The sequence below is a fragment of the Cyprinodon tularosa genome, unplaced genomic scaffold (assembly GCF_016077235.1).
Source record: "Cyprinodon tularosa strain WSP-4 unplaced genomic scaffold, ASM1607723v1 ctg287, whole genome shotgun sequence".
NCBI classification, from domain to species: Eukaryota; Metazoa; Chordata; class Actinopteri; order Cyprinodontiformes; family Cyprinodontidae; genus Cyprinodon; species Cyprinodon tularosa.
The window spans coordinates 49,329-65,195 of NW_024038993.1; the positions used below are offsets into that span (position 1 = coordinate 49,329).

General features: G+C 39.8%; 1 protein-coding gene across 2 annotated transcripts in view; it reads right to left on the bottom strand.

Moving 5' to 3' along the window:
• The window catches only part of nt5c2b (5'-nucleotidase, cytosolic IIb), a 30,054-nt gene extending 14,882 nt beyond the window's left edge, over window positions 1-15,172 (bottom strand). Inside the window, exons 1-3 of one of the 2 annotated variants that reach the window (XM_038290699.1) lie at window positions 14,958-15,172; window positions 13,875-13,994; window positions 4,006-4,079 (exon numbers count right to left, since the gene is read on the bottom strand). In XM_038290699.1, the coding sequence (XP_038146627.1) occupies window positions 4,006-4,079; window positions 13,875-13,975 (175 nt within the window). In that variant the 5' untranslated portion in view covers window positions 13,976-13,994; window positions 14,958-15,172. Of the gene's footprint in view, window positions 1-4,005; window positions 4,080-5,450; window positions 5,569-13,874; window positions 13,995-14,957 lie in introns of those variants that run through there. The other variant, XM_038290701.1, reaches the window with a different exon arrangement.
• Between the last annotated feature and the right edge of the window lie 695 nt (window positions 15,173-15,867).

The following is a 15,867-nucleotide window of genomic DNA, read 5'->3' on the forward strand; positions in this document are numbered from 1 at the left end:
TGCTCTCATAACTTTCTGCATTTAGTTCACTATTAAGCTGATGTTTCACCAAGTGTGCTAAGCTAAACTGGACAGGCCATCTACAATAACACCATTTTTGTTTTGACAAAATCCAAGCTTGAAACTCAGCAAAAGTTTCTATTTAAAGGAGCCTCCAAAGAAAAGAGGCCCAAAATTCCTCAGCAGTAATGGAAAAAGAACTTGTTGGCAGCCTTCATAAACACTTGATGACAGTTGCTTCCGAGGATGGAATAAACCGTATTATTAGGTTTTGGGTAAAAAAGATTTTCATATGGAAACAGGTTATTTTGGATTGCCTTTTCCTTTGATGAATGAATCAACCAGTTGCAAACAGTATTGTTTTGCTATTTCGTATTTAATTAGGGGGGGTTGTCCAATTGAATTAGGTCACATACCCATCTTCAAAACTATTCAAACCACAGAGCACAGTAACTCAAGTCAACAAATGCTATTTCAGACCTTTAGAGGCCGAAGTGCTGAGTGATTAATAGAGCCGCTATCGTTACATCCTGAGCTGAGAATATGTTGACAGAACGTTTCAGATTTCTTTAAATAACGTATCCAGCAAAAACATTGTGTCATCCTAGTGGAAGCTGACTGTTGCATAATGTAGGTGTAGAGAGCTGCTATATCACTGTTCCTTGACATTCGTGCATTTCTGCAATCTCCAGATGTGGCCCTCTGCTCACATTGCTCCTGTTGTCATTAGATACTCAGAATCAGCTTCATGAATATGCCCGCTCGCATCCTTGATGGGATTATTGGCAGATAATTATACTCCCAGTGCTCCTATTGCTGAGCGGTTCATAGGCCAGGTCAGCTCATGCCTGGATGTAACGTACACCCTTCACACAGAAAGCAAACAACCGGCATTGCTCTTCTAACAGATCACATAATCCAACGCTCTATAACGGGGACACATTGACTGAACCATGTCACATAGCAGTCTATATTAAGGAGCTAACAATATGGGTCTTAATTTATCAGTTTCCATCACTGCACAAATGAACGGCTTTGCTTTAGAATAAGGACAGGGTGAGGCACAATGTGGAAAAATACGAGGACTCCAGCACTGCCTCGGGGGCTGACATTAAGCCCAAAGTCTGCTGGAAAACTAGGACAAAACTGATAGCATCTCAATGTAATCTAGGTCTAAATAGGTTGCTGCAACTTTTGCCGCATTCATTGACTTGTTCCCTTTAGGAACGGCAGGACAGATAAAGCTAGGTTGACCGGTCTGATATTGATTTAGCTTGGAAAGTATTACAAAATATGTGACGTTTAAAAGGGGTTAACTGGAGAGATCACAAATTTTTCCTCTTTCTGTTGCTGAGCAAATTTCTCAGGGTAACGGAGCAATTAAAAAGACAGGATTTAGATAAAAATGAATGAAATATAAAATCAACTATTTCAGAAATCATTTAAATACTAAATAAACTATGTAGAGGTTTAATGACACCTCCACAGGAATATTCAGATTTAGTATATTTGATCATTAACAGCCTCATAATAGGAAACAAACAAATGTATGCAGGGCAACACATAATCACAGTCGCCACAATCAGGCCCACCTGAGTCAGTTGTCATGGAAACTATTGATAGAGGAGAGGCCCCTAAAATCAACTCTCCAGCTATCAACTTGTGGCCAAGGCATAAGAAAAGGACTGTTTGTGCATAAATATCCAGACTTGATATTAAAGTTACATGAAACTTTTCTAATATTTTTTGTTTCCAATTGTCCTTTCAGCAGTGGATTGGCTTAGTTTAAACTGCTCCAGTAAAGGAATATAAAATGTCCCTGTGCTACAGATAAGGACAGAGAAATATGGAGCCTGAATCTTCCCCTCTGCTGTGGGTCCGGCGGTACTGAAACTCACCAGAGGAACATGCCTCAAGCCGCAGATATAGCTTACCTTTGGTTCACTTCACCTCCAGACATCCCTCTGCTCTCACTTTAGCAGTTTCTGTCAGAGACCTGCTGTGCATCTTTGCTAGTGGTAGTCATAATTCAAATATGTATGGTGGATACATTTGACGACTGGTTAACATTATCTTATAGTTTATAGTTATCGTGATAAATTTCTAGTCATGATTTTGATTTAAATTAGAATTAGTGATGACTGAAAAATAAGGTTCTCCCTCTCGGCTGCAACTGCAGGATGTGGATTAAAAAATAAATAAATTTTCCTGCTGTAGAACCTGAGCTGCTAAATTAGGTCACCGTCATAGTGGATGATTGAAATAAAAAAGTTTGTTAAAGCAATGTCATTTATATCTTTTTATTATGAAACTCAAAAAAAAAAAAAGAGAAAGATTTATTAATTGTATTTGGATGATTAAATGGAGTTAAGCCACATCACTCAACCCAATGTTCTGCATATTTGACTGAAACTGCTTTCAATTGGAAATGCTCAGCCAGAAAAACAAGAAAATCCCCAAAATGGAACCCGTCTGACGACATGAAAGAAGTTCAAAGATCTCGAACACTCAGTACATTGTGCCCTGAAATAAGGAAGCAAAGTCCTGGAAGGTGTCAACTTTTCAGAAAAAGAACATTATTAGTTAGGCTCTAGATTATGTACCAGAACTTTGATTCAAAATGAACCAGAAAGTCCACCTCTAAACAAAAAACTGGATAAAATCAATTCTGCAAAGAGGGGCACCTGGATGTTTAAGAAGATTTCCAGGTGTAATAAACACATAAATGAAAGGTTTACCGATATGGAGAACACAAACACTCCTTAGCTTAGTGGGCTAAGTTGACCTGAACACTTTTTTGAAACTGTGACAATTAAATCATGATTGGAAATCTGCTTTATTAATTACTAAGGCTATCTTTATTGCATAGCAAAAAGATCTGAAACATTTAAGAATGAAAAATCGGGAAAAAAAAAAAAATCTTTAAAAGGGGCAATTTCACAGCACACTGTAATAAATAAAATTATTGCATCCCAGTCATCAGAGCCGTTTGCTACCTATAACCTTATCTTTCCTTTCTGCTTCCTCTGACAGCATTGTTGATGCACGTTGTGAACACCGGATCTCAATTTCTTGTTAAAAAGACGACACGCATGTGAACAGCTTCTAAAAAAAAACCCTTAGCAGTAGTCGTCAGGGGTGCCGACATTAAGCAGCAGGTATTGAGTGAAACCGATGAGGCACTTCAGTGATGAAAACTTGAAAACTGTCCAAAGATACACGATAGCCACACTTCTAGCAAACATTAACACTTGGTTACAAGCTCCTATAAACTGAGTCATGTCAACAGCTGAGCATCTGGAAAATCTCCTGCTATTGGAAGGAGGATGAAGCCAGCAGAGCCTCACAGGAACTGAAAGTAAATCCCTACATCGGGGGAGCCACCGCTGCTCAACCTGACAAACAAATGTGACCCGCTTTTCAAAGTCGGTGAAGATTTATTTTTAGACGTGTGGAGACCAAAAACTGGAGCCGAGTCGGAGAACAAAGAGAACGGGCAAATAGAGAGACATTTGACCCAGAAAATATTCTCACTGGCTTTGGCATCCAGGTAAATACATTTAACATTTGATGAGAACTTTTGTAAAGTTAAAGCATCACAATAATCAGCAGTCGACGACTGGAAAATAGTAAAAGATTAAGGAGACAAAAAGGCACTAATTGGACGTCACAGGAAACATTTAGATCAAACTTTACTTACAGAGTTGATAAAATATTCAACTCTGACACCTCCCTGAATCATAAAAGAGGCAAAAAAGTCAATTTTTATATGGTCCCTTTAATATGTATACGTGGGAATATTAAGGTTTAAAGTATAAAAACTACATTTACAGTTTAATAAACTTTAAAATATTACTCAACACAGCAATAATAAGATCAGTATATAGAAATAGTTGGCTTTAAATTGCAAATTTTCAGTTCATGTTCTTAGTTCATCACAAATGTTACTTTTTCAAAACTGTTCCTGTAAAGAAAATTAGTAGGTCAATGTCTTTTTTAACTCACCTGCTAAAGTGTAATCCATGTCAAAGCCGAAGCATTTGATTTTCTCCATTGCCAAGCTTCTATTGACAAAAATCCTGAAGATAAAAAAAGAAGAAAACATGTACGTTACATCATGATCAGTACCCTCACTGTCACGAAGAGCAGAAAAAGAGTTCCTTTTATTTTATTTCTATCATTGTGCGCAGAGAATTAAAAAAAGTTAACTCAATTTAATTAAAAGAAAATGCATCCTTGTGAAAAGGTAAATTAAATTTTGTTAAACTGTAGAGACTATCGGAACACATTAGACTACAGGAATGGATCTCTGCTAAACATTTCAAATTTGCAAGTTTCTGGGCATGGTTTTATTACAAAATCCTTGATAAAGTTGCTTATATTTACTGAAGTTAAGGACAAAGTGGGAAATGTAGGGTTTTCCGATAATTACATACCCACTGCCTTTGCAGGCACAACATTTTTAAGCTCTTTTGCAAAGATTAAAATAAAAAACAAAACAAAAAAAAACAGAACAGAACTGGTGCTGCGACACAAACCCTTATGGGGATATAAAGCAAATTACTTCAAGCACTGAAGGACATACTTGCCCTTAAAAAAAATACAATCCAACCATGTGGGAAGCCTGTTAATATTACGCACAATCTAAAAAGGAAAGCCATTTGAGACAAACAGAAATGTCGGTACATATACCAAAATTTGCAAACTAATTAGAATTCCACTTTTCCCAATTAATTATTTTGTACCAGTGCACCGATTCATTTAGCATCACCACTTCAGTATCTGTACATTTCAGTAAATCATGGATAAGCAATTATATATCAATTAAATCTCTTGTCTTCCATTCTTTGAATGCACACCATGGTAGTGGTCTGTAAAGGTAACATGTTCTCTACAAAAGCCTCAACATCTATGATTATTGAAAAATAAAATTGTAATAAAATTGTGAAATTTATGCAATTTCCCTCCAAAGGGTAAGATTTAAATCTTGAGTTTTAAATCTGATTTCTTATATTTCAAAAAGAGAAAAGAATTCGTGAACATCTTTTTTTTATAATATTTTTATCATATTTCCTTATTATTAATATGCCTTATAATGAGAGTAAACAATTAGACTCTTTGCTTAACAAAGTTTCAAACAAGCTGAATGGAGCCAATGTTTATATTGCCATGCCGACAAAGGACCCAGTTACACACTGCTAGCTTACCTGAAACAGAACTCAATATAAAACTGCTTCCTTTCACATAAATCCAAAGAATTCAAACCCAAAACTTTCTAGAAATAAGACCTAAACCAGCTTCAGACAAATGGAACTGAGCCACTGAAATAAAGGCTTTTCTGGCACACAACCTCAGAGTTAATCTAGAGGAAAAAAAATAATAATAATTCTTGCTGTTCTCCTCAGAATGACTGCATCCCAATGAATCCCAAACAATCTGTTGTGAAATACCTGGCAGCAGATCCATAGTGAACAAGCTCCCATTTAGAGTTCAGTCCAAGACACGACGGGCAGTACATTCTGTGTGAAATTAAACCTTAGTTTGACTCTACGTTTGTCCGATGTGCTCCGGCAGCACAGTGAAGCTCTGGCACCCTGAACAATAACAACCCCTCCACATACGCACATACACCCCACTCCCTCTTTGCTTTCTTGTCATTCAGAAATTTTCTGTCTTGTTGCAAAACTGATTGTGGCCGTTCCGCGTCATTCTCTATTGTTGTCAGTGAGGGTTGTTGTTGTCGAGCAGTACGATGTTTGTGGCTCCCTCAAAGATATCTAGAACAATCCCAAGTCAGGCAGGGCCACGAAGCAACAGCTGCTTACTGCTCAGATCACCCTCAGAATAAACACAGGTAGTGGCAGATTTCAGTAGCCATCTTGTGGACTCATTAATTATTATTCTTAAATCAATTTATCACCTCAATATCAATGGATAAACCCAAAGGAACCAACAATCTTTTTATTACTTTATAAAATGAACCAATAAGACTTTTTCTCACTGATACAGATTTATTGCCTTTGTTTAAGCTGATAAACCCCTACTCCTTACAGTTAACACAAATAGTAATCATAATAACACTGTTATTATGATCTAAAAGATCAGAAATAAATACGCAAAAACACAAAAGAACAGCCTGGACCAGTAATTTTCCTAGCCAGTACCATGTTTGTCTTATTTGTATTTCTGACCTTCCGCCTACAGTTTTGATGGATTCTTTTTTTGTTCAAATGAGAAGGAATAAAAAGGGCTTTGACAGAGGTATTAGTTTTGACTCTAACAGAAAATGAAAGGATTACAGGATTAACCCTACTTCTGAATCAAAGTAAGGCAGTAGAGGCGCCGCTGGGTGGACAACAAATACAAGAATCAGGCATCAGTTGCAGCAGCAATCACTGTACGGCTTTTTCCGGAAAATATCCGGCACTGCATGATATTCACCCGTCTTTGATCGGGAAAGTGCTGAATCAGAGGTCGTCTTGGCTGTCACACTGAACGCTCAGAGATTAGCAGTTCAGACTTATGACCACAGATTTTTCTATGGGTTTGATTAAGATTACAGATAAATGTGAAGGCTAAACTGCTTATCGCTTTCAATCAGAAAAAGATGAACAAATAAAAAAATTTAAAAATCAAAAGGTAGAGTGTTTATGTTCACAGTTTCTAAGTGCAGAGGGGGCAGAAGCCATTCTAAGCCAATGACTAAAATCCAGAGCTTTGCTATTTTTATGGGTATGACATCAAATGTGTAACCTTTGACTGGATGGCAGAGGGTGGCAATGAACGCCCATTAATGATAACCCCAGCTCCACCTAAACTAGACAAGAGATATGGGCGTTCTGATTGCTGTAGTCAGCCTCGATTTTGGTCACGTTGACGACGCTGCACAAATATCCCCAATGGGCCACGCCGAGTATAAAAGAGAAGCCCTTAATTACTTTAACTCCAAATGGAAGCAGCTGTGGGACAACCGGCCGGATTCTTTCCACTGCTCTCTAATCTCACACAGACGGTGTTTGGACTCTGGGAAATAGAAAGTTTTATCCGCCCTCTGTGATGTGATGTCTCAGGATAGCACTGAGTCTTAGAGAGGACCACCGTCCAACTGTGTGATAAACAAACGACTCCATTTACATAAAGGGCTAAACTGATCAACAACTTCTAACACAAATGCATTATCTCAGCAAGGAATTGTTTTGCCAATACGTGTGGCGGTTTGTATGCATGTGTGTTTGAAATGGGGGGGGTGGGTTGTCATGGACTGGGCGACCTTTACCCTAACAGCACACATAAATCCATCAGATTACTGACGGGTTTATAAAGCCTCTGAGGACAGCATATGATATGATGGCAAAGCAGAACAACAGCAACCATTGTCCCCATGGCTGTGAGTTAAACATTAAACAGCCACTTACAGTAGAATACTGTACCCTTGAATGAACTCTTCCTTATATCTGACGGATTTTTATAGCAGGGTGGTTCCCCATCAGCGTATACAGAAATAAGGACTATTTGATAAAGCAAGAGATAAAGAAATGCATTGGATTTAACTGTAAGCAAATAACAGAGTGAGCATGCAGTCAAAGGAGGCAAAAATTATTGTGTTTTACAGAAGGCAGAAAAAAAGACGAAACTCGTACCACGAATGTCTGCCTTGACAGCATGTATTTGAGAGAAGCTTTGCTGTCAACAAATTATTATTAAGAAACTTGTTTGTCTTATTGAATTTGAAACACAAAATAGGCCAATAATCCTTCATCAGCTGTTTCTCTCGTGTCTGCTCACATGCTGATGAATTCCCCCATCATCATTCAGTCATTCAGCTCTGCAGAGGCGAGGCAACAAGCCACTCATTTGAGAGAGGGTTGAAGGATACTAGCGCTCAGAGACAGGAGTTAGGCAGTTCTGTTTTATACCAATTATTTTATGACCTAAAATTTTAAAACACCTCTGAAATATTTTTCGAATTAACCATGACAAGACCTTGTCTCCGGCCTAGCTTAGCTGTCTCGTGTTTAAGTTTACCCCGTTGGATTAGCGTTGCGTTCCTGCGCCTTTCGACAGTGAGGGGGTATGTGACTCATGTCTCAGGCTATGGGACCCCATGGAGGAAAAACTACTAGTTAGTATAAGAGCAACTCTGGTAAACTGTTTGACGCCTACAGAGGGCCTAGCAGTGCTTCGCTACCACTGTCGGGAAGCTGCTGAACTTAATAGAGAACATTGTCGGATGGTGGGAGAAATACTTTGAGGAAATCTACCAAGCCTTCCGTGGTGGAAGCAGAGATTGAGTACTCGGTGTAGGTTTCCCAAGTAGTCCTTGTCGGTCAGTCCGCTCCAAATTGTTCCAATCCGTGTAGAGCGAGTTTTTTTGAAAAATGTAATTTCCTAAGTAATTAAGCCATAAGCTCAACGCTCTTTTACCCTCTGTAATCTGCTTGATGGTAAAAAAAAAGGAAAAAACAAATGGGTTCCTCTCTGTTAGGTTCAAGCATTTACTTAATAAAAATGATAAAATAAAATAAACAAACAATACAGGTATTATATTTCCATAAAAAATGAAATTATTAAAGAAGCTTAGGAGAAAAACTCTGTGGCTCCACTCCAATTACCTGACCAAAACTGAAGCAGAAGCCACTCCCCTAAACATCCACAAACAAACCAAGCACATTTGCAAAAGAACCTCAGTACAATTAGAAATATTGAATATCCTTACATATGAGAACCTTTTACTTTCTGATATTTAATGTATCTTATTAATGATTTCTTTTTATCTTAACTTAAACTGAATTTAGGCTCCTGGAAGCGGAGTTAGACATGTTCATCACCCTGGGTGAGGTCACAGAGGTGGTCTAGAAACAACCCATTGGGTCAAGGCTGTTCTGACTTCCCTAGGTCTCTGGGTGTTAGGCCGTCATGCCTCTTCAACATCGCTTGGCGGTTGGGGACATTGCCCCTGGACTAGCAGACTGAAGGGGGTGATTCTCCTCCATATGAAGGGTGACCAGAGGATGTGTTCCAACAATAAGGAGATTGCACCTCTCAGCCTCCTTGGGAATGACTATGCCAGTCAGGGTGCTGGAGAGGAGAGCCTGGCTGATTTTCTTGGCTTCAAGAGGAGCAATGTGGTTTTTGTTGCAGTTATGCAACAGTGGACCAGCCCTGCACCCTCTACAGGACACCTGGGGGTTTGTAGGAGTTTGCCCAGCAGTTTTTTTTTTTTTTTATCTGTAAGGTGGACTTGGAGAAGCCAATCGACCATGTCCCCTGTGGGGGCACCATAATAGGGTCACTGTACAAGCGGAGCAGGAGCCTGGTCTGCATTGCCAGCAATAAGCCAGACCTTTTCCTGGAGCATGTTGGACTCCGCCAGAGCTGCCCTCTGTCACTGGTCCTGTTCATAACATTTATAAACAGGTTTTCTTGGAATAGCCAGGGTCCAGGGGGGTTCAGGTTTGGCAGCCGGAGGATTTCATCCCTCTGATGTGGTTCTGCTGGCTTCCTCCCGCCCACACCAACAACATGCACTGGAGCAGTTTGCAGCACAGTGGGAAGCAACCAGGACGAAAATCAGTTACTTCAAGGTTGAGGCCATGGTTCTCACGATACTAAACTTTTCAACTCGATACCGATACTAATGAAAATATTCGATACTCGATACCATTTTCGATACCACAAGAATAAAAACAAAGACTCCAAAATTCAACAGAAATTTTCGTTAATAATAAAAATAAATAAATACAATAAACAATAAGAACAATATTCTGAGATTGTATGCTGTGCAAAATATTAAGCAAGCTTGATAAAAAACTTACAAAATTAAAATTAAGTGTTCCTTCCTTGGCTATGCTTTGCACACATAACAATGACACTAGCCAGACCGGTTAAGAAACAAAAATAATTCTCAGCAGCTGCACCTGTTACAAAAAAAGTCTGAAACTGAAAAATGCACAGAATTATTCAATCACACAGTGTTCAGAAAGTGCATTTTCCTCTATTCTCCACTTTAGATGAATGACTGTTTAGGTGCCACTGGTGGTAGCACTGTATCGATACTTTTGAAAATGAGTATTGTATCCGGATACAACGTTTCAGTATCGATACTTTTTTGAGTATCGATACTTTTGACAACCCTATTCTCAACCGGAAAAAGGTAGCTTGTCTTCTTCAAAGTTCGAAGAGAGTTCCTGCCTCAAGGGGAGAAATTCAAGTACACTATATTGCCAAAAGTATTTGCTCACCTGCCTTGACTCACATATGAGCTTAAGTGACATCCCGTTCCTAATCCATAGGGTTCAATATGACGTCGGTCCACCCTTTGCAGCTAGAACAGCTTCAACTCTTCTGGGAAGGCTGTCCACAAGGTTTAGGAGTGTGTTTATGGGAATTTTTGACCATTCTTCCAGAAGCGCATTTGTGAGGTCGCACACTGATGTTGGACGAGAAGGCCTGGCTCTCAGTCTCCGCTCTAATTCATCCCAAAGGTGTTCTATCGGGTTGAGGTCAGGACTCTGTGCAGGCCAGTCAAGTTCATCCACACCAGACTCTGTCATCCATGTCTTTATGGACCTTGCTTTGTGCACTGGTGCACAGTCATGTTGGAAGAGGAAGGGGCCAGCTCCAAACTGTTCCCACAAAGTTGGGAGCATGGAATTGTCCAAAATGTCTTGGTATGCTGAAGCATTCAGAGTTCCTTTCACTGGAACTAAGGGGCCAAGCCCAGCTCCTGAAAAACAACCCCACACCATAATCCCCCCTCCACCAAACTTTACACTTGGCACAATGCAGTCAGACAAGTACCGTTCTCCTGGCAACCGCCAAACCCAGACCCGTCCATCAGATTGCCAGATGGAGAAGCGCGATTCGTCACTCCAGAGAACGCGTCTCCACTGCTCTAGAGTCCAGTGGCGGCGTGCTTTACACCACCGCATCCGACGCTTTGCATTGCACTTGGTGATGTATGGCTTGGATGCAGCTGCTCGACCATGGAAACCCATTCCATGAAGCTCTCTGCGCACTGTTCTTGAGCTAATCTGAAGGCCACATGAAGTTTGGAGGTCTGTAGTGATTGACTCTGCAGAAAGTTGGCGACCTCTTCGCACTATGCGCGTCAGCATCCGCTGACCCCGCTCCGTCAGTTTACGTGGCCTACCACTTCGTGGCTGAGTTGCTGTCGTTCCCAAACACTTCCATTTTCTTATAATACAGCTGACAGTTGACTGTGGAATATTTAGGAGCGAGGAAATTTCACGACTGGATTTGTTGCACAGGTGGCATCCTATCACAGTTCCACGCTGGAATTCACTGAGCTCCTGAGAGCGACCCATTCTTTCACAAATGTTTGTAAAAACAGTCTGCATGCCTAGGTGCTTGAATTTATACACCTGTGGCCATGGAAGTGATTGGAACACCTGATTCCAATAATTTGGATGGGTGAGCAAATACTTTTGGCAATATAGTGTATCTTGGGATCCTGTTCTTGAGTGATTAGAGAATGGAGCAGGAAATCAAAAGATGGATCTGTGCTACGGCTACTAAAATGCAGAAGCTATATTATAGCATGGTGTGGTGAAGAGAAAGGGGAGCATGAAGGAAGAGTTCTCAATTTAACAGTAGGTCTACATTCGATTCTCTAATCTTTGGTCATTAAAATCATCATGGATCATGACCGGAAGAACAAGATGGCTTTCTCCGCTGGCTGGCCCTGGCACTCCCTTACAGACGAGTCACCTGAAGTGGCTCAGACCTCTTTTTCAGATGCCCAATGACTCCTCCCTCAGTAGGTGTTTCGGACACATCTCACCAGGGAGAGGACCAGGGGACAGCATGCAGACATGCCCACATGCTGGACGGACTCTTGCTTGGCCATGGAGGCCCTTGGGCTTCCCCCAGTAGAGCCGGATGAGGTGTCTAGAGAGAGGGAAGTCTGAGAGTCTCTGCTGAGACTGCTACCCCATGACCCTGTCCCGGATAAGCGGAAGACGTGGAGTACAAGTATAATTAGATGTAATATATCAAGACTGATTAATAAATTAAAATCTGTATCCATACTTGTCTTTTTATTTCTTAAGGCTAAATATGCGAACATTGTGGAATCCATCAGGGGAATCTTAGCTACAGTGTGTTCTCTGTAATCTCCTGATGTTCAAACAAGTTAAGCAGAAGAGTTCTATTTTTTCTATTTTCTAGGTAAACCATGGCCTGGTGATGGATTCTATCTGTTGGAAACGATCAACTCTGAGGTGCAGCTGAGGAGGAGAAAAGGGCACAAAAATAAATCAATCCAGACATTCTGCTCTACCAGTCTGAAGCAGGTTTCATTAACCCATCCAGCTAAAGGTTGCATAATAGCTGTGCACAATAGGCTTTATATTTTTAGTGCAGTATTTCAATGTGAATTGCAGCAGTGAGATTTGCTTGGTTTTTTTCCTGCACAAACATATGCAGAGGAAATGTGTCAGTTCCATTTAGCAATGTTTATCAAAGCTGTTTTTTTCACCTTCTTTTATACGATTGGTTCAATATGTTCTCAAGTAAGGAGCCCCAAAGACACCCAGAGGTCCTTGTGTACCCGAGGCTGAATAAATAGCTGGTTGTGTGAGATTCTCTCCTGACAAATAAGCTGAAAAAAGAGACTGTGAGAACCTGCTGGGTAGTGATCCAAATGCAGTTCTGTGAGCCAAACAGATAGTGAAGAAAACCAATACTTCTATTAGGGCAGGTTCTGGTGTGAAACTCACTCTGTCAAAGAATTTGTCACTGTTGAATCCCTAGGAGTATTTACCTTTTCCTAAATTATTATTTTCTAAGTTAAAATGGGATATAATCACTTAAATCAGACAAACAGCTTTTTTCTTTCAACGTCAGAGAGATACCAGAAACCGTAGTAAGTTAATTGTTAAACCTGCTTCATTGTCCCACAAAAATGTTCTCTTAGTGTTGCTTTGTGTCAGGATTTGTTTAAATATTTAATTGTGAAAGTAGATTAGTATGGTTAATAAATGCATTCTTGATTCTCTTAGCAACCAGCTACAATAGTCATTTACATCTAATGTAATGTTTAATGCAAGTATAGTATAAGTATTAATATGATTCTTACATAAAGTTATTAGGTTTTTTTCATTTAATTATGCGGCTGGTAATAATTAATCCTTAATACATATTTAGGCTGGTAACTAATCATGAGACTGATGTATGGTAGAACAAATTAGTTCATTTTAGCCTATTATATGTTAGATATTTGATCACATAACAGGCATTTGTAGCACTTTTCAGAGTATTTATGTGAAACACATTGGATAACATGGTGTTCCTTCAAAGACTATAGGTAAGAATAACTTTGAATGTTTTACAAACAGAAGAGTAAGTTAGTCAAATATACCCCTCTAAACCTCCCTGATTCAAGTAAGCCAAAGGCATTTTACTGTAGATCAGAGGATTGTTTGTTTCTGGTTAAAGTGACCAACTGTGTCTCAATATAAGCCTTTAAAACCCATATGTAAGGAATCTCAAGTTTGATATATACAGAACCAAACATTTATTTTCAAGTACCCCATTACATTGCAGGTGAAACGAAATGATGTCTGTTCAATAATTTTGATTAACAATCGCCAAAGGTAGTTTGGAGAGTAAGGGTAAAAAAAAAAGAAACTAAGAAGACATATTCAAAAGATATTTTATCTTTGTTTAAATTAAAATGTATTCTGTACAATCCTCTGACTTCTATTCCTTAAAACATGAGAGACCAGCTCAATAATATTACATACCATAAATGTGCAAAGTAAGACATGTTCATCAAAAGTCAACATTACAAGAGATTGGATCCTGATTGCCATTCTTCCTGCATGTTCTCCACATAGAATTGTGCTTCTTACCTGTGGTACGGCTCCCTCCTGTACTTTTTCATAGCCAGGCCGTCCATGTTGGCGGGCAGGTCTGCGTAATTTTGCAATCTGTCACTCCACGAAGTCGTCATCTTTTAAACTGTTCAGTGTCTGGAGAAAAAAAAGGGAGTCAAAAAAGGCTTGTTTACAAAATTGTAATCCTCTTCTTCTAAGCTTTAAAAAACTGCAGCAGCCTTCTTTTCACAGAGTAACTTAATAGCAGTGTAAACAGCAACGGGTGGAGGAGGGGCAGCATTGATTAACTACTCAAGTAAATAAAAATCTAACACCTAATTTGGCTACCAGATTTTAAACCTTTGGAAGGATATGATGAAAAAACTTCCTGATGTGTGACTGATTAAAGGTCTCCATACAGTGGGCTATCAACAGCAGGGCATGACAGCTGCCAGAGAGACAAAGGGTGGTGAGTCAGCTGAGAGATAACAAACCTGCTTATCTTAAACATCATTCATTCATTACATTTGAAACTTTTTGATTAAGCATTGAACACTTTCTGAAGGAGTGAAAAAAACAATAGCCTGGTGAATTAGCTGACTTTGGCTCTTAGATTGTGTTTTTGTTTGTGCTGGCCTGGTGGAGTTTCTGCTTGGGCTGGAGAGAAACAGATCATGAAAAAAAACAAACTATTAGACATGTCAACGATTCCTGGCTATTAATGTACAGCATTGCAACACACCAAAGGAAGTAATAGACCTAGGACTTTATTCTTTTACTTTTAGCTAATCTCTATGTGGCACTTTGATTTGATCGAGTTTATCTCCCCAGCTCCTCTCTCTGCTCCATTCTTCAGTGTTTACGAGGATTTTTGTCTTTTTTTTGCTACTGGATTCGTCGCTTCAGTCATAACTGCTAAAAACTCGGCTCAAAGAACAGCTTGTTCACAAACATATTATTACGCTAGCCGACTGCCACCGGCTGTTTTTCAACCGACTGAGAGGGTGACAGGAAGTCGGGAGTTGAAACGGTTTCGACACATTAGCTCCCCTTTGATGAGACACAAGGAAGGTTGCATAGGGAGATTGGTGTTCGTTAACTGACGTTTCCAGCACTCACCTCTGAGTTCCTGAATAAAACAAAACGCGCCGTCCGTTAATGTGAGACTGCGCCGTGAGCTGTCAGGGCGAGGGACGGCTTTCTTTTGTTGTTGTCTGACTGTGGTGAACTGGAGGCGCAGCGGCAATAAAATGAACTCTGCAGAAGTGACCGAGCTTCTCTCTCAGCTAGCTCTCAGCTGTCTCCCCCGGTGATGCCTGCCGATGTTATGAGACGCTAAGTGGGAGGGGCTTATCTCTGCTTATAAAGTGGGAGGAGCTTATCTCTGCTTATAACAAAGAGGCGGAACCATGTGGCGCCGAGACTAAGACACGTGACTGCTGCTTGCTTTAACTTGAAACATCAGACATTTAACTAAGAATTTAAGTTTATTATATATGTTGGCTTCTTTTTTTTATGTAAGAAAGAAATGTGGTGATTCTTACTTGAAAATGAAAATAACTTTTTTGTTCAATAAAAAAAATAAAAAACATTTCACTAAGAAAGATTTCTGTGCAGAGCAATGGTGTAAATCTGGGTAAGCAGAAACTGCAGGGAGAAGGACCTCGCTGCAGCAAACAGAAAGGGGCGGGGACGGACCTTTCCGTCAGTCCCATACCTTATTTGGAAATGGGACTATTGCATTCCGGAAATGAAGGGGGCGCTATTTTCATAATCACTAGTATAAATGCCTTAAAGACGCGGGGTTAAGAGGAAAGGAAGAAGAAAGAAAGAAGTTTGAAAAGTTTTTGCACTGGTGTTCGGCACACGATCCATAATGCAAAACCCACAAAATCAACAAATGGTAATTTTTTTTCACATAGTAAATTAATACGTTTTCTAGATTCAGTTTTTTAAGAAAACCTTCAATCGGTCTCCGTCAGTCACGTGACATTTGTTGCTAAGACGCCATTTTGTCAATTTGTCCTTT